The 21,800-nt window shown below is 40.1% G+C and overlaps 1 protein-coding gene across 1 annotated transcript; it reads right to left on the bottom strand.

Moving 5' to 3' along the window:
• Positions 1–4,848: 4,848 nt before the first annotated feature.
• Positions 4,849–17,597, bottom strand: LOC133553497 (transmembrane protein 182-like). Its single transcript, XM_061901765.1, has 5 exons — positions 17,288–17,597; positions 7,984–8,101; positions 6,840–6,938; positions 6,614–6,751; positions 4,849–5,368 (listed from the first exon to the last, which is right to left on the bottom strand). Exons 1-5 carry the CDS (start codon positions 17,447–17,449, stop codon positions 5,148–5,150), a joined length of 738 nt encoding a protein of 245 aa, XP_061757749.1. The 5' UTR covers positions 17,450–17,597; the 3' UTR covers positions 4,849–5,147.
• Between the last annotated feature and the right edge of the window lie 4,203 nt (positions 17,598–21,800).

Raw genomic sequence — 21,800 nt, forward strand, 5'->3', positions numbered from 1 at the left:
TTGTCTTGTATTAACAACGTCAATTATTTTGGTTGTATTGTCCCTGCAGAGGTGTAGAAATGCACTCCACCATACTGATGGGTATATTTAACAAACAATCAATTGGTGATATAATGCAAGTGTTATTATATAAAAAAGTGCAGCCAACATGAAAATATGTATCAATGTCTGACAGTGTCAAACTTTACCCTAATCCCTACTCAATAGTCACAAATCATGTTTGGTAATTCCTCCATCTTTCATTTTCAATCACATTTTGAAGAAGAGATCTGCAGAGACCTCTACTGGATGTGTTTATGAACTACGTGTTTCACTTCAAATCATGTGGAACTTTTTGTTTGAGAGGCCCCTTGTTCACTTAAGAGGTGCTATTTCACTTGTGTTCATAGAATGCAGCTTTGTAGGGAGGTGGGCACACATATTCATAACAATAATCGTGGCTGTAAGATAAATCAAGCAAAGTCAAATTCCAATAATCATAGAATTCCAGCTAAGACTACTTTTTGTTGTAGAATTTAACACCATTTACTAAAGGTTGACAAACAGTAAACTCTAACAATTACACCCACATTACATAGGTTATGTGTATCTTTTATATATATATATATATATATATATATATAAAAGATATATATATATATAAAAGATATATATATATATATATATATATATATATATATATATATATATATATATATATATATATATATATATATATATATATATATATATATATATATATATATATATATATATATATATAAAAGATACACATAACCTATGTAATGTGGGTGTAATTGTTAGAGTTTACTGTTTATATATATATATATATATATATATACACACGATGGCAGAAGGGGTTAGTGCGTCTGCCTCACAATACGAAGGTCCTGCAGTCCTGTGTTCAAATCCAGGCTCAGGATCTTTCTGTGTGGAGTTTGCATGTTCTCCCCGCGAATGCGTGGGTTCCCTCCGGGTACTCCGGCTTCCTCCCACTTCCAAAAACATGCACCTGGGGATAAGTTGATTGGCAACACTAAATTGGCCCTAGTGTGTGAATGTGAGTGTGAATGTTGTCAGTCTATCTGTGTTGGCCCTGCGATGAGGTGGCGACTTGTCCAGGGTGTACCCCGCCTTCCGCCCGATTGTAGCTGAGATAGGCGCCAGCGCCCCCCGCGACGCCAAAAAGGGAATAAGCGGTAGGATAATGGATGGATGGATGGATGGATATATACAATATATATATATATATATGTATATATATATATATATATATATATATATATATATATATATATATATGTATATGTATATATATATATATATATATATATCTTATTTGGATTATCCAAAGAATAGTGCTCGATACCATGATAGAGCGCAATATGTACAGTATGTGTGGGAAAAGTCACAGGACTACTTCATCTCTACAGAACTGTTTCATGATTTGTACATCCAACTCTTCATTCATATATATATATACACATATATATATATACAAATATATATATATATATATATATACATACATATATATATATATACATACATATATATATATATATATATATATATATATATATATATATATATATACACTTTTTTTGTAGAATGCACTCTGATATTAACACAAGAAACAATAATATAATATACAATTTGGCCTTCTGTGTAAACACAGACTTTGTGTAAACATCTTGTATTAATTCACTGTTATTTTGCTTTGTTTTCTCTGAAATTAAATCATTTACATAAAAAATGTAAAACAACAAGTCACTAAGCAGTTACTGACTTACAATAAACAAGACTGCAAAATGATAGGACATTTTATATAATTATGTGTTATTGCTTTTTAGCCTCGTGCAATATTGGTAATTTTAGATTTGTATCATGCCTAACTCATGCAAATGAGCCATTTAGAACAGAAATAATGTTGCAAAATATTTAAAGGGTAATAAATAGGGTTAGTTGGAGAGTCACTGTCACATAAACATTCAAACTACTTCGACACACGGGTTGTTAAAAAAAGACAAGGAAAAAAAATGTCCATTCATTACTTGATTTTAATAGAGACTGATGTCAGTATAACAAACATTTATATGAACATAATAAATCAAAACCGTAAGTATGAGGACGTGTCATGTGATGATTGGTGAGTAGTGAAAGTTTAATAGTGAAAGGAGTTGATGGAAAGTGATTAACTAGAACCCCAAAATGCATCAATTCTTCTCCCAAGCAACCACACATCCATCCCTACTATTTAAATAATTCCTCTTTCCACTCCTTCCATTCCCTCGCCACTCTGGTCTTGTTCCACTCCAGTTTGTTTGATCCCATGCCAAAGCCAGGACAGGAAGGACAGCTGCATAGGTTTCCTTTGTGTGTGTTAAAGCATTGATAAAGACAGGACTTCATGAATTCAATTAGAATTCGGAAAAAAAAAAAAAAACACAAAGCTATTTCTGTAACTATCCATCCATCCATTTTCTACCGCTTATTCCCTTTCGGGGTCGCGGGGGGCGCTGGCGCCTATCTCAGCTACAATCGGGCGGAAGGCAGGGTACACCCTGGACAAGTCGCCACCTCATCACAGGGCCAACACAGATAGACAGACAACATTCACACTCACATTCACACACTAGGGCCAATTTAGTGTTGCCAATCAACCTATCCCCAGGTGCATGTCTTTGGAAGTGGGAGGAAGCCGGAGTACCCGGAGGGAACCCACGCATTCACGGGGAGAACATGCAAACTCCACACAGAAAGATCCCGAGCCTGGATTTGAACCCAGGACTGCAGGAACTTCGTATTGTGAGGCAGACGCACTAACCCCTCTGCCACCGTGAAGCCCCACACCTACATATTTTATTGAAATTCATTGAAATTGGCCTCACCCCACAAAATAGCACACTTTTACTTAAAACATACCTCTTTAAAAGAAAAAAATGTTTAGATAAGAAATACTGTATACAAGCAATACAATACAAATAGGTACAAACCTCTGCAGTGGTTTTATGAAGTAGTATAATAAAAATTTAAACAACCCAAAACCAGTGAAGTTGTGTAAATCGTAAATAAAAACAGAATACAATGATTTGCAAATACCTTTCAACCAATATTCAATTTAATAGACTACAAAGACAAGATATTTAACGTTCCAACTGGAAAATGTTATTTTTTTGCAAATATTAGCTCATTTGGATTTGAAGCCTGCAACATGTTTCAAAAAAGCTGGCACAAGTGGGAAAAAAAGCACTCATCAAACACTTATTTGGAAAATCCCACAGGTGAACAGGCTAATTGGGAACATGTGGGTGCCATGATTGGGTATAAAAGCCGCTTCCATGAAATGCTCAGTCATTCACAAACAAGGATGAGGCGAGGTTCACCACTTTGTGAACAAATGCCTGAGCAAATTGTCGAACAGTTTAATAACAACATTTCTCAACGAGCTATTGCAAGGAATTTAGGGATTTCTACATCTGCTGTCCGTATTATCATCAAAAGGTTCGGACAATCTGGAGAAATCACTGCACAAAAGCAATGATATTACAGACCTTCAATCCCTCAGGATTTTCAATCAAGCTGCGTTTTACGTCGGGTCGATTTTCAACTTTCCGCGTGCCTGCTCGCTCTTCCGCTTGCTTACCAGCTTTCCGTGTCGGTGAGATCCTTTGGCTCTCCGTCTCTTGCGCTCAGCATCCGCTTCTGCCTCTCCAACTCCTTCTGCCCCAACCTTTCCTCCTTCTCCCCTTTTATACAGTGTGAGGAGATAAGTCAATCGTGTGCCGGTGCGCGATCCACGCACCTGAATCAGATTGCGGCGTCGCTCCCAGCACGCTCCTCTCCGCTCCGCCGCATTCTCCGCCTCCTTGCCGCCATCTAGGGCAGCGTGCCCTGCCCCGATACTCGTCCACCGGCTCCGCCTCTCTACATTCCCTATATATCTATATATATTTTTTTTTTCTGATTATTAATAGTGCATTAATATTATTTCTTGTTTTTTTTATTTCATTGATGTATCTGTAAATACTAACAAGTTTTCCTGTTGTTTCTTTCTTTTTGGGGGATCAGGGGTGGAACCGTTGGGATATAAACAAATAAATATTTTGACATTTAGGGCAGACAACAGATATATGATGTACGTAAATTGTCATGCCTGTAAGATTATGTTTTGGTTTTTGCCATGTTTGGTCAGGATATGTTTAGTTTTTTGGACATTTAGTCATGTCAAACTGTGACTTGGACGAGGATCGTTTCCACGACGCAGAGGGAAGTTAGCACGAGCGAGGCGTGAATGTGAGTACATCTTTAAATTTATTTATACACTATAATACAAAACAGGGAAAACAAGAACGCGCTCAATGGCGGATAATAATCTAGGCTAGGAAACACAAACAGGAAACAAAAACACTTGCTCGATGGCATGAATAATGGACATAAACAAAAAGACTTAGCACAAAGCAATTGACTATGAACTATAGACAAAACTTACATGACAAGGAAATAAGAATGATGGCATGACGGTAAGAACAGCATGCGTAGGGTGTGTGAAAACTGAGGACGGGGCGTGACATGACAGGTGAAAACTAATGAGTTGGCATGGAGACAAAAACAAACCAGGAAGTGCCAAGGCAGAACAAAATGTCCAAAAAACTAAACATGGCAAAAACCAAAACATAATCTTACAGGCGTGACATAAATATAATGTCACGGATAAGAATGTCGGACGCTGGATGTCAATAAAAATTTAAAGAAATAATAAAGAAATTTAGGAATGTGAAACAGATACATGTCCCTGATAAATTGAACACATGTCTATTTGAATGCAAGGTATAAACTACAGTCATCTTGATATCATCCAGATTTAATCAAATTGAATTGAACAACGAAAATCCCATTAAAAACTTACAGATGCGTCTAAACTGTATACATCTTTTCAATTTCATCAAATCTGAGGCAAATTCGTCCTTATGTAGATTACTATATTGAGCTATAATATCATTATACTTTATTTCCAACGCGCGTCTCTGTTGTCGTACCTCCAAAGAAAGGTGACGAAACTTTGCCAGAATAGCTGCTCAGTCCTCGTGCAGGATATATAAAAAGGTCAGTTGCGTCACCCCCTGCATGTATGCCAGATGGCCTGCTCACTTGTTGGCAAGCAGCGCTCGGCCCACAAGCATGAAGACCAGCCCAGACACGAGCTCCAGGGGGACGCCGGCTGCAGCCACCATAAACGACAGGCCATAGAGTACTGAAACCTGGCCATCAGAACATGTCTCGCCTCTCTCCTGGAGGATGTAACGTTTCACGTCCACCACCTCCATCCACAGCACGAAGAGCAGCAAAACGAAGAGGAACGAGCACGCTGTGGAGGAATGCAAATACGTTTGATCATTGCTGTGTTAAAATCCCTTGCAGTTGTTATACGATTACCAAGGTGGCGCTGTTTACTTGCAGCAACTGCGGGGACATTAACAGTAAGTGAGTGATATATTTGCTCATGTGTGAGCAGGGCGTGTCTGTCATGTGACAGGCATGAACAGCTGACTACAATTATGACCACGTAGACATCTTGAGTCTCAAATCAGCAGGGGACTTTTTAGATATTTAGGATGCTTCACTGGCTCCAACAATTTTCTTTTCTTTTGTGTGTATTGGGCCGATGTTTAACAACATGGGTGTCAAACTCGGGCCCGCAGGCCAAATTTGGCCCGCCGTGTAATTTAATTTGACCCTTGAGGCAATATCGAATTAATATTACAGCTGGCCCGCCGTTATTACACAGCAGCGGTGCCGCTGTAACACCTCAATTTCTCACACTTGCCAATCCTCCCGAAGTTCAGTGCCCCTCCCGAAAATCTACCGGGGCAAGCGTTCTCCCGATGTTTACCCGGACAACAATATTGAGGACCTTTAGCATTCTCTACAACCATCACGTCCACATTTCCTCCATACAAACAGCGTGCAGGCCCACTCGCATAATATATGCGGCTATTACACACATAAGTGAATGCAAGTCATACTTGGTCAACAGCCATACAGGTCACACTGAGGGTGGCCGTATAAACAACTTTACAACTGTTACAAATATGCGCCACAGTGTGAACTCACACCAAACAAGAATGACAAACACATTTCGGGAGACCATCTGCACTGTAACATAACATAAACACAACAGAACAATTACCCAGAACCCATTGCAGCACTAACTCTTTCGGGACGCTACAATGTATTTTGATATTTACCTCAGAAGGCTGCAAATAGAAAAGAGGCATTCAATTTGTATTTAAATTTTATTTGATATGCCATTGATATTTTTTAATTATTATTATTAATATTTGAAACTCAATTTTGCATGTCACTAGAAAGTTACTGTGTATAAGCCTTGCTTGTTCAATGTTCAATGCAAAACTTGTTTGGGTCCCTATTAAAAAGTTAATTTGTTCAACCTTGGCCCGCGGCTTTGTTCAGTTTTAAATTTTGGCCCACTCTGTATTTGAGTTTGACACCCCTGTTTTACAACTTGCAAACCAAAGCCCATAAATATGCCGCAGCACAGTGGTTGGGAAGTGCTGTATTGGCCCACAGGCACAATGTGCTTTTCGCATACCAGCAATGATGAAAAGGGCTCCTCCGAGCTTGTAGAGTTTATGGCTGATAAAAGGGACCCCGCAGACCAGGAGGAAGCTCCCAGCCAGAGCTGAGACCAATGCCAGGATTATGAAGACTGTCCAGAAACCTCTGAAAACTAAAACAAATCCAAGCAACATATGTTATTACAAGAAATATATTTTTGAGAAGATATTCCTTCTTTTGTTGGCTTAAAGGTGCACCACCTGCTGTCGCGTCATATATGGGATGAGGTACTGGGCCAAGTGTAATTGGTAGTGGGAAGAGGTAGCCATGGACACACACCTTGGATTCTGGTTGGTTGGCTACAAGTACAAACAAACAAGGAAGTTTCAAAGTATATAGTAGAGAGTATTGAGTGAAAATGTGTGATTTTGTGACATGTATTCCTAAAAAATGTAATGCCAAGTAAATATGAAAGGCAAATAATTATTGCATCATCACAATGCATTTTATTTTATTGTATTTTATTTTATTTTATTATTATTATTTTAATTTCATTTCATCTTATTTTATATTTTGGAGTTGCTTTATTTATTTTATTGATGTTATAAAATGTTGATAATAATTAACAAACATATTGCATTGAAATGTGTTTATTCTGTTTATTATTAACTATTTATTGTATTTTCATTGTATTTTTTTTATTTATTTATTGATTTTCCACTGTGGAGGCAATTATTTTTCATTGTATTGCATTTTATGGGATTTTATGGTGTTTACTTTAATAGTTTTTTTATTCTCATTGTATTTCATTTCATTTAGTTATTTAAATTTTAGTATATATAATAGTTATTATATATATATACATATATGTATATTGTGTTTTTACAGTGTTTATCGTATTTATATTGTACTCTTATTATTTTTTCCTAATTATTTATCACCATGTATTCTTTAATTATTATTATTACTATTATTATCATTGTTATTAGTATTATCATGATTACAATTTGCCAGTTTATTACTAAATTATTTTCCACTGTAGGGATTTTACTTTATTTAATTATATTTTATTTTGTTTTATCTAATTTAATTTCCTTTAAATTCATTTGATTACATTGTAGCGTAGTTCATATTTTTTTGTTACTTATATGTATTTCGTTATTTTCCTTATGCCGTTAAATGTTTTTAAATTATTTTATTAAACATGTATTGAGTATTTATTCAGTTTCTATTATTTATTTCAAAATACAAAATTAATTTGTTTAAATGTAATAAATATAATATATACCTATTTTTTTTAATTATTGTGCTTTTTCTATCCTGCATATGTTTTGTTTTTGTTTTTGCCTGATAAATCTCCTCACTAAACAAAATGAGCTGCATTTGAAAAGTACTTCCACGTACTGAAGAGAGTTGCCAGCACTGCATCTGCAGCAGGCTCTACCTGGAACACGCAGCGCCAGAAAAAGCCTTCATGGTGGAGGGTGAGGGAAGCAGGAGACACGTCGACTGCTTCGACAAACTGCAGGAAAAAAAGGAAACAAGTCTGACATCAGTTGTCAAATAAAGACAGTGAAATATCTGCCAGTCAACACATGGCAGTGCTGCGGCTGCCATGAGCTACCTGAAAGGTGCCAAAACATCAATGTGATTCTGATTGGGGGGTTTGTGCGGCCTTCAAGAGGAACTTATGAAACATGCATGTTTATATTTTCCACAGGATTGTCAAAAACATGATCGATGATATGTAGGAACTTTAATCAACCCCTTATGGGATATGCAAGACTTTGATTGATTTCAACACTATTAGCTTATATAAATGTAACTCATAAAGGGGGTTTCAGTTGATAGAGCGGCCGTGCCAACGCCTTAGGAGTTCCTGGTTCGACTCCAGGTTTCGCCATGCTAGTCACAGCCGTTGTGTCCTTGGGCAAAACACTTCTAGCACCTTGCTAGCCTTGCATGGCAGCTTACGCCATCAGTCAGTGTGTGTGTGTGTGTTTGTGTGTGTGTGTGTGTGTGTGTGTGTGTGTGTGTGTGTGTGTGTGTGTGTGTGTGTGTGTGTGTGTGTGTGTGTGTGTGTGTGTGTGTGTGTGTGTGTGTGTGAATGGGTGAATGTGCTGTACACTATAATGTAAAGCACTTTGGGTTTCGTGCTGGTAAAGTAAAGCACTAAAGCGCTATATAATACAGACCAATTAAAGGCCTACTGAAATGAGATTTTCTTATTTAAACGGGGATAGCAGGTCCATTCTATGTGTCATACTTGATCATTTCACGATATTGCCATATTTTTGCTGAAAGGATTTAGTTGAGAACATCCACGATAAAGTTCGCAACTTTCGGTGCAAAGAGAAAAGCCCTGCCTCTACCGGAAGTCGCAGACAATGACGTCACAAGTGTGGGGGCTCCTCACATATTCACATTGATTTTAAAGGGAGCCTCCGACAAAAAGTGCTATTTGGACCAAGAAAACGACAATTTCCCCATTAATTTGAGCGAGGATGAAAGATTCGCGTTTGAGGATATTGATAGCGATGGACTAGAAAAAAAAAACAAAAAAACGCGATTGCATTGGGACAGATTCCGATGTTTTTAGACACATTTACTTGAATAATTCTGGGAAATCCCTTATCTTTCCATTGTGTTGCTAGTGTTTTAGTGAGTTTAATAGTACCTGATAGTCGGAGGGGTGTCTCCACGGGTGTCTTGACGCCAATGTCTCAGGGGAGTTGACGGCAGCTATGGACGGCACAAGCTCAGCTTTTCTCCGGTAAGAAGCGACTTTTTAACCACAATTTTCTCACCGAAACCTGCTGGTTGACATGTAGTTGGGATCCATGTTCGCTTGACCGCACTCTGATCCATTGTAAAGCTTCACCTCCAGGAATTTTAAACAAGGAATCACCATGTGTTTGTGTGGCTAAAGGCTAAAGCTTCCCACCTAAATCTTTCTACTTTGACTTCTGCAATATTAATTGAACATATTGCAAAAGATTCAGCAACACTGATCTCCAAAATACTGTGTAATTATGCCGTTAAAGCAGACTACTTTTAGCTGTGTGTGTGTGCAGCGCTCATGGTTCCTAAAAACCCGTGACGTACACGTCATCATTACACAACGTTTTCAAGACCAAACTCCGGGGAAATTTAAAATTGTAATTTAGTAAACTAAAAAGGCCATATTGGCATGTGTTGCAATGTTAATATTTCATCATTGATATACAAACTATCAGACTGCGTGGTGGGTAGTAGTGGGTTTCAGTAGGCCTTTAAACTTTGTACGATGACACGTGCTTGGACAATATAAGGGTTGTAATAAAGATCTTATGACGGATAAACATATCCAGTGGTCAGAATAGAAATGATCTCACCATACAGTAGTAGCCTTGTTGTTTTGGTGTCCTTTTTCAACAGCACAAGTGTTGACAAAAGAAAAATAATGTAAATGGTAATACTTGTATAGCGCTTTTCTACCTTCAAGGTACTCAAAGCGCTTTGACACTATTTCCACATTCATCCATTCACACACACATTCACACACTGATGGCTGGAGCTGCCATGTGAAGCCTTAAACACGACTCATCAGGAGCGATGGTGAAGTGTCTTGCTCAAGGACACAATGGACATGAAAAGGTTGGTAGAAGGTGGGGATTGAAACAGGAACCCTCAGGCTGCTAGCACGGCCACTCTCCCAACAGCGCAACGCCGTCGTATATTAAATTATAGGACACATGAAGATGGACCTATAACATTTTTGGTGAGAATCTGGACATCCTGTAATTCCAGACAGCAGCATTTCCTCAAAATTGGTCAGCCTGCTCATGAAAATCAATTGTATTTAGATCTTCTTGAAAAAGATCATCAGGTCAGAATAGGGTAGACTTTATTTGTCCCACAATGCAGGTTCAAAAAGGCCACACAAATAAGGTAAAAAACACATGTAAACAAGAGGTTAACTTTAGAGAACACAAGGACATAAAATATAGATCTATAGCACTGAGCATATGCAAAAAGTTGCCACTTCAGCGGCCCCATTTCTACATACAGCTACAAAAGTAAAATTCAACAAATACCCCTAAAATGTGCAACAAATGATACAGATTGTGCACATTCAAACAACAACAAAAAACATCCTCTCATCACCCGCATACACCACAGTGACCTCTGCGGTGCTTCATGCCATTATTTCCTGGAGTGAGGACTACAATAGCACGGCCGGAGACAGCAACGGATCCAACAAAGTGACCAAGAGAGCCGACTCTGTCCTAGACTGCCCACAAGCTCTCGGCCAATGTCCAGTCCACACGGACAAGCGAGAATCTGTCCAGGGAGACGGAAGTTTCCTCAGCCAGGGCTTTGTGAAGCCCATCCATCCCAACGCCAGATCCGCAGCTCAGTCTCCTTGTCTGCTTCTCCTCCGGTCACTCTCGGTGTGGCAGAGAGCCACCTGCTAGTCTCAGGTTCAAATATGGTCATGTCCAAAAGGCTCCCCTGAGGAAGATCCAAAAGTTCTCCAAAAAGCACCAATAAGCAAAGCAAAAATCACGAAAGGGGCCTAACCAAAGGGCCAAAAACACATTAAAACACAAGGAAAACATCAAGAACACAAATGATATACAAGAGCACAGAGCTCCTGCAACCAGCAGCCACTACAGTGGCGCCATCTTAAAAAAAATACCATAAAAATAAGCACATTTGTACATAAATGGTCATGTCAAAAGAGAGTAGGAAGACGGCACAGCTTATTTGATCTAACCTCCATCCCATAATGAATGTCTAATACTGACATCAGGCACTGTGCGTCTATGGTCCTTCTGTATATTTCCAAGCACCATTTGCTGATATTGTTTCTTTGACTGGCTCATCCTAATACAGTGTTAAAGTTCTTAAGTTAATTCACTCCATTCTTGAATTCCTCATAGAAATATATTTACTGCTTTTAATGTTATCCATGCATATAAATGCTTTATTGACAGTTTTATTTAGTTTACTGTTTCTGGGCTGCCTGCTTCATACATAATTTTTACCATTTAAAAATTTACAAGATCTATGAATTACAATATTGTAGTCAAGTCAAGTCAAGTCAATTTTATTTATATAGCACGTTAAAAAAAAAACTTTTAATTTGAACCAAAGTCCTTTACCGGTTAAAAAAAAGAAAGCATAGAGCAACAGAAACAGAAAACAAAAAGAACATATCAATCAATCGATCAATGTTTACTTATATAGCCCTAAATCACTAGTGTCTCAAAGGGCTAAATGAATGAACCGAACCAAATAGTGCTAAAAGCAAAACGGTAAAAGGGGTCGAATAAAAAGTAAAACATTTGCTAAATAAAAATCATAGTAATAAAAAGTGTGAGAAATAGAAAAATAAAACTAAAGCGAAGGGGTCAGGGGGTAGGACTAGAAAATGGTGGTCTAGTGGCCAGACTCAGCTCAGGTCAAAGGCCAGCGAGAAGAGGTAGGTCATAAGAAGGGTTCTGAAAACCCCCAGGCTCTGGGCTGACCTAATGTGGAGGGGAAAGCTGTTCCAGAGCTTAAGGGTGGCAAGGGAAAAGGCTCTGTCCCCTCTGGTCTTTAGCCTGGATCTAGGGACCGCCAACAGCAGTTGGTCAGCTGACCTTAGGGCTCTAGACGAGGTACTGTAGATTCAATAAACAAAGGATTTGTGTGTTCTCTATATCCAGCGTGATATATTGTCCTAACTGATGTTTTCTGCAATACTGCTACGCTATTATTGTTTCCCTATATTGGTACACAATAACTCAGGTATCGAACACAAGAGAAAAGTACAGAGTATAACGGAATTTTGATACAGAATTTCTTATTCTAATAATGTGTGGGTTCCAGCTCATTTTAGTGTCATTATAAAGTACCAATGATTATCAAACACACACGAGGTGTGGGGAAATTATTCTCTGCATTTGACCCATCAACCTTTATCACCCCCTGGGAGGTTAGGGGAGCAGTGAGCAGCACCGGTGGCCACGCCCGGGAATCATTTTTGGTGATTTAACCCCCAATTCCAACCCTTGATGCTGAGACGAAGCAGGGAGGTAATGGGACCCATTTTTATAGTCTTTGGTATGACTCGGCCGAGGTTTGAACTCACAACCTACCAATCTTAGGGTGGACACTCTAACCACTAGGCCACTGAATATAACGCCTACAAATGTGTTCTCTTGTACTATGTCAATGGTTACGCCATCTAATTTTATTCGTGTTTGAACATCTAGTTATGTTTTTCAAATAACATTATTTTAGTTTTGTTTAAATTCAAGGATAATCTGTTTTCTTTAAACCATCTTTTTGGTTTCTTATTTCGACCATAATAGTTTTCATTGGTTCCTGTAACGTTTACCCTGATCAGAATGCAAATGGTATTAGCTGTAGGTCCTTCACTGATTTTACAGATGTTTTAAGGAATAGGTTGTATAATTTTGTCCTAAAACTGACTGTTGGGGTAGACCAAACGATAAAGCTAAGCACTCGTAACATGCTGTTTACGTCCCTAGGAATTGAAATGTACAAATGTACAATAAACTTAACTGTAAAATAAATGTTTGCACCAAGTTAAGAGAACATTGGTAAGATTCTATATTCAGTGAATACAATTTAAGAGAGTTTACCAACGAGTCGTACCAAAGACTGTAAAAATAGGATCCATTACCTCTCTGCTTGGCACTCAGCATCAAGGGTTGGAATTGGGGGTTGAATCACCAAAAATGGTTCCTGGGCACAGCCCACCGCTGCTGCCCACTGCTCCCCTCACCTCCCAGGGAGTGAACAAGGGGATGGGTCAAATGCAGGGGACAAATTTCACCACACCGAGTGTGTGTGTGACAATCATTGGTACTTCAACTTTAAAATATTAATTTAAACTACATTAAATTTAGTCGACTAGATTGGACCAATCTAAGTCTATGAGCACAAACTGATGAAGCCTACTCGGATAATAATAATAATAATAATGGATTAGATTTATATCGGGCTTTTCTATTGTTAGATACTCAAAGCACTCAGAGTGAAGTGGGAACCCATCATTCATTCACACCTGGTGGTGGTAAGCTACATCTGTAGCCACAGCTGCCCTGGGGTAGACTGATGGAAGCGTGGCTGCCAGTTTGCGCCTACGGCCCCTCCGACCACCACCAATCATTCATTCATCATTCATTCACCAGTGTGAGCGGCACCGGGGTCAAAAGCGATTTTTTGGATGTCAATAGGTGGGAAGCGAACCTGCAACCCTCAGGTTTCTGGCACGGCCGCTCTACCCACTACGCCATGCCGCCCCTAAGATAAGAGGCGGAAGCATTTAAGTCTCACTTTAAGACTCATCTGTATACTCTAGCCTTTAAATAGACCTCCTTTTTAGACCAGTTGATCTGCCGCTTCTTTTCTTTCTCCTATGTCCCCCCCTCCCTTGTGGAGGGGGTCCGGTCCGATGACCATGGATGAAGTACTGGCTGTCCAGAGTCGAGACCCAGGATGGACCGCTCGTCGGGACCCAGGATGGACCGCTCGCCTGTATCGGTTGGGGACATCTCTACGCTGCTGATCCGCCTCCGCTTGAGATGGTCTCCTGTGGACGGGACTCTCGCTGCTGTCTTGGATCCGCTTGAACTGAACTCTCGCGGCTGTGTTGGAGCCACTATGGATTGAACTTCCACAGTATCATGTTAGACCCGCTCGACATCCATTGCTTTCGGTCCCCTAGAGGGGGGGGGGGGGTTGCCCACATCTGAGGTCCTCTCCAAGGTTTCTCATAGTCAGCATTGTCACTGGCGTCCCACTGGATGTGAATTCTCCCTGCCCACTGGGTGTGAGTTTTCCTTGCCCTTTTGTGGGTTCTTCCGAGGAAGTTGTAGTCGTAATGATTTGTGCAGTCCTTTGAGACATTTGTGATTTGGGGCTATACAAATAAACATTGATTGATTGATTGAACGTCTTCTAAGACATACCAAACAGTCCAATTATGATCGAGTGAATGGCCTGAGATTACAATGACCTGGATGAATGAGAACATTCATAGACATGCCATAGGGGAAGCTACCACTGGAGAATTGTGGCAAAACACACTACAAACTACACAACCGACATAGTTTGCTAGATCAAAGCTGCATTTAACAGCATGTGTGTACCAATGGACCCAATAAGGGTTCATTTGTGATGATCCATTGCCCAGATAATAGTTTGTGTATGTGTCGATTCACTTGTTTAAATTCGGTTTCAGCACCCCTGTTTTGTGTTTTAGTTGCCATGATAGCAGATTGTTTTCACCTGCCTCTGATTAGTGTTTGGGACGCTCACCTGCTCCTGGGCACTAATCAGAGAGCTATTTATTCCGTCCTCTCACCTCACTCGGTCTGGTGCTTTTGTTTGCACTACACATCAATGACGACATCTACTATTTGCTTCCATCCAACAGGTTAAATTAAGTATTTCCACAATCTTTGATTCCTGTTCCAGTGCTAAGCTTCGCCATAGCTCCCACGCTATCGGCATGCTTTTCTGTCATTTTATATTTGTGCATGTTTGCACTTTTCCTCCGGAGTTCCTGCTGCATCTTGAGAGAACGATTCACTCAGTAAAATGCAACCCCGTCGTTACATCATTGCTATTAACTAAATGTCACTTAGCTGGGGACACCCTAAAACTACTTTTAGGAGTCCCCACTCCCCAATGTGTGTGTTCATATTAGTTTGCCTTTTTTTTTGGCCCACCCTTAAATGTTATTCATTTACACCTACCTACAGTACAACAGCATCTATCTACACATTGACAAAAAAAAATGGCTTCTGTGCTTTTTGGGAACAGTTGGTAATGGTTATGTTCAGTAAAACGTTCATGAACTCGCTCACTTTAATGTGTATCCTAAATTTGTGTTGAACGTCTCAGAAGAAGAGAACAGTTATGATTTTAGTTTACAGAGTAAACAACTAAAAACTAAGGTTTTGGGTATTGTTTTCTCTAAATGCCTGCACATCCTCTTCATCACTAAAGGAAAAATCCAATCTGGCGGAGAGAATCCCACTGCCATTTTAAAGTATGTTTGTTTTTTTTTGTCGTTAGCTTCAAGCAACCCTCTGTCTCTGACTCCCTTGTCGTCATGTGACATGAGTGTGTGATTGTGATGATCTTCCTTATTAGTTTCGTTGACCCGCTTTATTTTGCCTCTGATTGGCCAGTCTGTAATGTTTTGCCCTAACCTTAGCCAATTGTGACTCATCATAAGAACACCAACCAATCATCACGGATTTTCGCCATATGTATGGACTTAAACAAGTTGAAAAACTGATTCGGGTGTTACCATTTAGTGGTCAGTTGTACGGAATATGTACTGTACTGTACAATCGACTCATAAAAATTTCAATCAATCAATCAATCGAGGTCATTGTATGTCCCCCGTATTCTTAGGGGCCCTATTTTCTCTCTTTGTAGCTTGTAGCTTTGATGTAAGCTACAAGTTACATGGATCTAAAAGTTATAAAAGGAAAACTTACTTGCTAAGCTATCACCAAGTACCTGGAAAATATAGTTACACTACGTAGCACAGTTACATGTAGCTTTTTACTGACTGTCACTGTCTGTAAGTAATATGCAACAATAAAAATGTCATACTTGTCATATTGTTCAATTAAGGACAAGTCTGTCTTTTTTGTGTGCTATTGTGTGCTTAGCTGTTGTGTAGCTGCTAGCTTCTGGTAGTATCTTATGTACCTTGTGTAAATGACTTGACTAAAATATAAGAAAAGACTAACTGTCTGTGCTTATTGGAGGACATTTAGATGTTAACTGGCTGCTCAGTGGCCTTGTGGTTAGAGTGTCTGCCCTGAGATCGTTAGGTCGGGAGTTCAAACCCCGGCCGAGTCATACCAAACACTATAAAGATATGACCCAATCCCTCCCACTCAGCATCAAGGGATGGATTTGAGGGTTGAACCGGCTTCACGGTGGAAGAGAGGTTAGTGCGTCTGCCCCACAATACGAAGGTCCTGCAGTCCTGGGTTCAATCCCAGACTCGGGATCTTTCTGTGTGGAGTTTGCATGTTCTCCCCGTGAATGCGTGGGTTCCCTCCGGGTACTCCGGCTTCCTCCCACTTCCAAAGACATGCACCTGGGGATAGGTTGATTGGCAACACTAAATTGGCCCTAGTGTGTGAATTTTGTCTGTCCATCTGTGTTGGCCCTGCGATGAGGTGGCGACTTGTCCAGGGTGTAATCCGCCTTCCGCCCGATTGTAGCTGAGATAGGCGTCCGCGCCCCCCGTGACCCCAAAAGGGAATAAGCGGTAGAAAATGGATGGATGGATGGGATCACTAAAATGATTCCCGAGAGCGGCCACCTCTGCTGCTCACTGCTCCCCTCACCTTTCAGAAGGTAGAACAAGGGGATGGGTCATATGCAGAGAGTAATTTCACCACACCTAGTGTGCGTGCGACAATCAGTGGTACTTTAACTTTTAATTGTCAAGCTTTGCACAAATAAACATGCTGTAGAACTGATTGTATCAGAGATTTTAGCTGTAAGATTAAACAACCAATACTTGTTTTTTTGCTAATATCGGACCAAAATTGGATCGGAACACTCCTAATAAAAAAAAATGCCATTAGCGCTACCGTACAATCAATGAACCTGTGTTGAATTATCTTGTAGACATACACACTAACTGCTATCTTGTTTAAATTTGTTCACGTCTTACCTCAGTCCAATTGGAATTGTTTTCCATCATTGTGGGCCATGTGTAAGGTCCACAATTGTCACTGGCCACCAACCAGTAGTCTGTCCCAAAGGCCAGGAAGAAACACATGGTCCCCAGTGACCCGAATATCCCCCCGGCCAAGGCTGCAGCTCCCACCCTCATAGCTACGGCCCAAATTCCTCCTCACAACGATCTTCTCTTCAAACTTAATGCGACTGACACCTCTCTTTTGTCTGCCTGGCAGCCTTTGGCCGACCCCAAAACAAACTCTCTGCAGGCCACTCCCTTAGCATACTCGGAGCTGGGGGGGGAAGAAGCTCCAGTGACCAAGGAGGGCAGGTGGGGGTCCCAGAGTTATTTTAGGAAGCATGCCTGTCCTCGTCAAATTACCCTTGGTGTGCCATGCATTTGTCAAGGCAACAAGGTCTGGTTGTGTGCGTTACTTTAGAATGAAGACGACAACCATGCAAATATTTCGGACCTCAAGTATTTGGTAGCCTGATGTTACTCTTGGAAGGGCACTTTAAAAAGGAATTAGACTGAAGATGTGAATGACCCTCAAATATTTTCAAAGCAAGACAAGTATGAACAGTTAGCTGTTCATTGTTTTGTATCCTTGTTGTGATTTTTCCTGATGTGTCTTTAGAAGTAAGCTCGGGTGTTTAATATTGTTTAATACTGTTGGCTCCACTATGGACGGGATTCTCTCTACTGTGTTGGATCCACTTTGGATTGAACTTTCACAGTATCATGTTGGACCCGGTCGACATCCATTGCTCTCGGTTCCCCTGGAGGGTGGGGTGTTCCCCACATATGCGGTCCTCTCCAAGGTTTCTCATAGTCGTCATTGTTACCGACGTCCCACTGGGTGTGAGTTTTCCTTGCCCTTATGTGGGCTCTACCGAGGATGTCGTTGTGGTTTGTGCAGCCCTTTGAGACACTAGTGATTTAGGGCTATATAAATAATCATTGATTGATTGATAATATAGTGCTTGAAAATAGAAAAGTAGAACATGTGTTTTAGAGCAGTAAATCAGTCATGAAATCAATGTGTAGTAGGGTTGTATGGTATATCCATCCATCCATTTCCTACCGCTTATTCCCTTTCGGGGTCGCGGGGGGCGCTGGCGCCTATCTCAGCTACAATCGGGCGGAAGGCGGGGTACACCCTGGACAAGTCGCCACCTCATTGCAGGGCCAACACAGATAGACAGACAACATTCACACTCACATTCACACACTAGGGCCAATTTAGTGTTGCCAATCAACCTATCCCCAGGTGCATGTTTTTGGAGGTGGGAGGAAGCCGGAGTACCCGGAGGGAACCCACACATTCACGGGGAGAACATGCAAACTCCACACAGAAAGATCCCGAGCCTGGATTTGAACCCAGGACTTGGATTTGAACCCAGGACTGCAGGAACTTCGTATTGTGAGGCAGACGCACTAACCCCTCTGCCACCGTGAAGCCCTGTATGGTATACTGGTATTAATATGGTACCGCGATACCAATAATTGGTAGAAGTGCTAAGTGCTTAAAAAATATATATGAATTACAAACATATCAATCAATAATCAATCAACAATTTATTTGTACACTTAACATGCATTTGGAGCGCATGCATCATTAAGAATAAGAACTATGTTACAAGGTAAATACTGTAGTCACTCTTGTTATTGTTTTCTTCTTACAGGCAATCTGATTAATTGCTATTTCGAACATTACAAGGACAATACTGTTACTTACAGGGAAATATTGCCTAGGCCCAACCAAATAGGGGAGCTGTTTTGTTTTGTTTTTTTCTTTGGAAAGTCTATCATTCACAATCCCTATGTGAGCCAAGAACACGTGTGTTTTTTTCTGTTTGTTTTTTTAAATAACAACTACTTTGGGACAAATAATGATCCAAGACCTTAAAGTTTTGAGCCTGAATATAAAAAAGGATGAGCTGCAAGTTTTAGAACTTGATTGAAAAGCAGATTCAGCAAGGAGCACAATAGCTAAGTGCTAAAAAATATATAAATTACAAACATATCAATCAATCAATCAATCAATCACAATGTATTTATGTATAGTACAGTCCTTAATAACAAGTGCTTTAAAGGTCTTCACAAACCACAATAAGCTGGGAAAAATGATAAACCTTAGGAAGGGGTCACAGATGTGGAGAGCCCCCCTAGAGGCCGAGGGGGTCTTCTTGCATGTAGACAAGTCGTCATTGCAGCGACGTCAACAACTGATGCATAGAAGAGTGGTCCAACCTGGATCACGACTTGGACTTCAGAGATTATCCGAGACCCCCTGGTATCCTGTCCATGCAGGAGAGGGGGGCCAGAGCAACATGATCAAACTTTCTTGTCCTCGTCAAAAGTCTATAGGACCTATATTTTAAACCAACTTTGGATCAAGCCTTGTCTCGTCTCTCTTTTGAGTATTCTGATCCTGAATTCCCTTGTTGATAGTTTGAGTTTCATTCTTCCCCTCCTAAGCAGAGTGATTTTTGGTTATATAGTTTTGCAGCCGAAGTGGTGTGTTTCAGTTTTTTCTTACAGTTCTTCTTTTTCCTCAATTTTTTGTCAACTATTTTTCTATATAAGAAACAGTGCGAATGTTTCTCCCTCCTTTTGGTGCATATTTTGTTATTGATCAATTTCATAGATTATATCCTGAACTAAAGTATAGTTCGCTTTTGATATTTTTTGTTTCCTCCTTTCGGAGTGATTTTTGGCTGTTCTTTTTTTGTGGAACCTTTTTCGCCCAGTTGTCATATTATAGCCTATATTGTATTGCCCTGACTCAGGAGGTGAAAAGTAGCTTTCAAAATAAAAGCCTGCGCGATTTTTCCCTACTCTGCATCTGAGTCCTATTTTTGACCAAGACTGACAGTATTTTATTTACATATAGCCGGGTCACTCAGTACATTCCCAAAGCACTACAAGACCAAGAATACACTCCCCAGCTTTTCACAACAAAAGCACTCTGGCTGGGCATCGAAGCAAATAATAGTTTTCAAAAAATTGTTTTCAGTTTTAACGCCATGCTTGTGGTCAAGGAAAAACACAGCCACCAATGCAACATTTTTGCAGATGCCTTGCGAGGGCTAACTCTCCAATGTATTTTAGGCAGTCTATCTTGCCCTCTTACAGTTGACGTAATTATGAACACATGCACGTGGATTAACTTTGGGTGTTGTTGGTTCATAATAGCAATTTGCATGGTTAGTTTTAGCTATCATTGATATGTATTCTATCATAACAGCAACATGACTGCAAATTGTTTGTTGCTCCTCTTGGACTGTTTTTGATGGGTCCACCCGAAACACTAATCATTTCTTTTCTGGCCGGTAAAAAATTGTACTACATAAACTTAGCAATTGTGAAATATATAGGCAATTTTAAATCAAATGATTTCTGGAAACCACTAACGGCAACATAAGCTAGCCGGTAGTGTTATTGTTGTATGTTTTGCTTTGAAAAATGTATGTGTGAGCAAGTTACAAACTGCACCTTTAAAGGGGAACATTATCACCAAACCTATGCAAGCGTCAATATATACCTTGATGTTGCAGAAAAAAGACCATGTATTTTTTTAACCGATTTCCGAACTCTAAATGGGTGAATTTTGGCGAATTAAACACCTTTCTGTTTATCGGTCTTGTAGCGATGACGTCAGAAAGTGACATCACCGAGGTAACACACCCGCCATTTTATTTTCAAAACATTACAAACACAGGGTCTCAGCTCTGTTATTTTCCGTTTTTTAGACTATTTTTTGGAACCTTGGAGACATCATGCCTCGTCGGTGTGTTGTCGGAGGGTATAACAACACTAACAGGGAGGGATTCAAGTTGCACCACTGGCAAGAAATCTGCCGCCAGACCCCCATTGAATGTACCAGAGTGTCTGCACATTTTACCTGCGATGCTAAGACAGACATGGCACAGAGATGTATGGATAACCTGCAGATGCATTTGCAACGATTAAGTCAACGAAATCACAAAGCTGAGTTTTGCTGATGTTGTTGACTTATGTGCTAATCAGACATATTTGGTCGCAGCATGACTGCCAGCTAATCGATGCTAACATGCTATTTACGCTAGCTGTATGTACATTTGAAACTAGATGCCCACATTTAATGCGAAACAAACACTTAGCAATCGACGGATTTAAGTTGCTCCAGTGTCACAAGATGCGAAAGTCCTGATCGTTTGGTCTGCACATTTTACCGGCGATGCTAATAAAGCAGCAATGCTATGGGCCACTTCATTAGGTACACCCATGCTATGGCCGAATAGCGTCAATAGCTATTCGCTCAATAGCTTCAATTTCTTCTTCAATTTCGTTTTCGCTATCTGCCTCCATACTCCGACCATCTGTTTCAATACATGCGTAATCTGTTGAATCGCTTAAGCTGCTGAAATCAGAGTCTGAATCCGAGCTAATGTCGCTATAGCTTGCTGTGGTAACCGCCATGTTGTTTGTATTGGCAACACTGTATGACGTCACAGGGAAA

This window comes from Nerophis ophidion, linkage group LG05, assembly GCF_033978795.1.
Source record: "Nerophis ophidion isolate RoL-2023_Sa linkage group LG05, RoL_Noph_v1.0, whole genome shotgun sequence".
Classification (NCBI taxonomy): domain Eukaryota; kingdom Metazoa; phylum Chordata; class Actinopteri; order Syngnathiformes; family Syngnathidae; genus Nerophis; species Nerophis ophidion.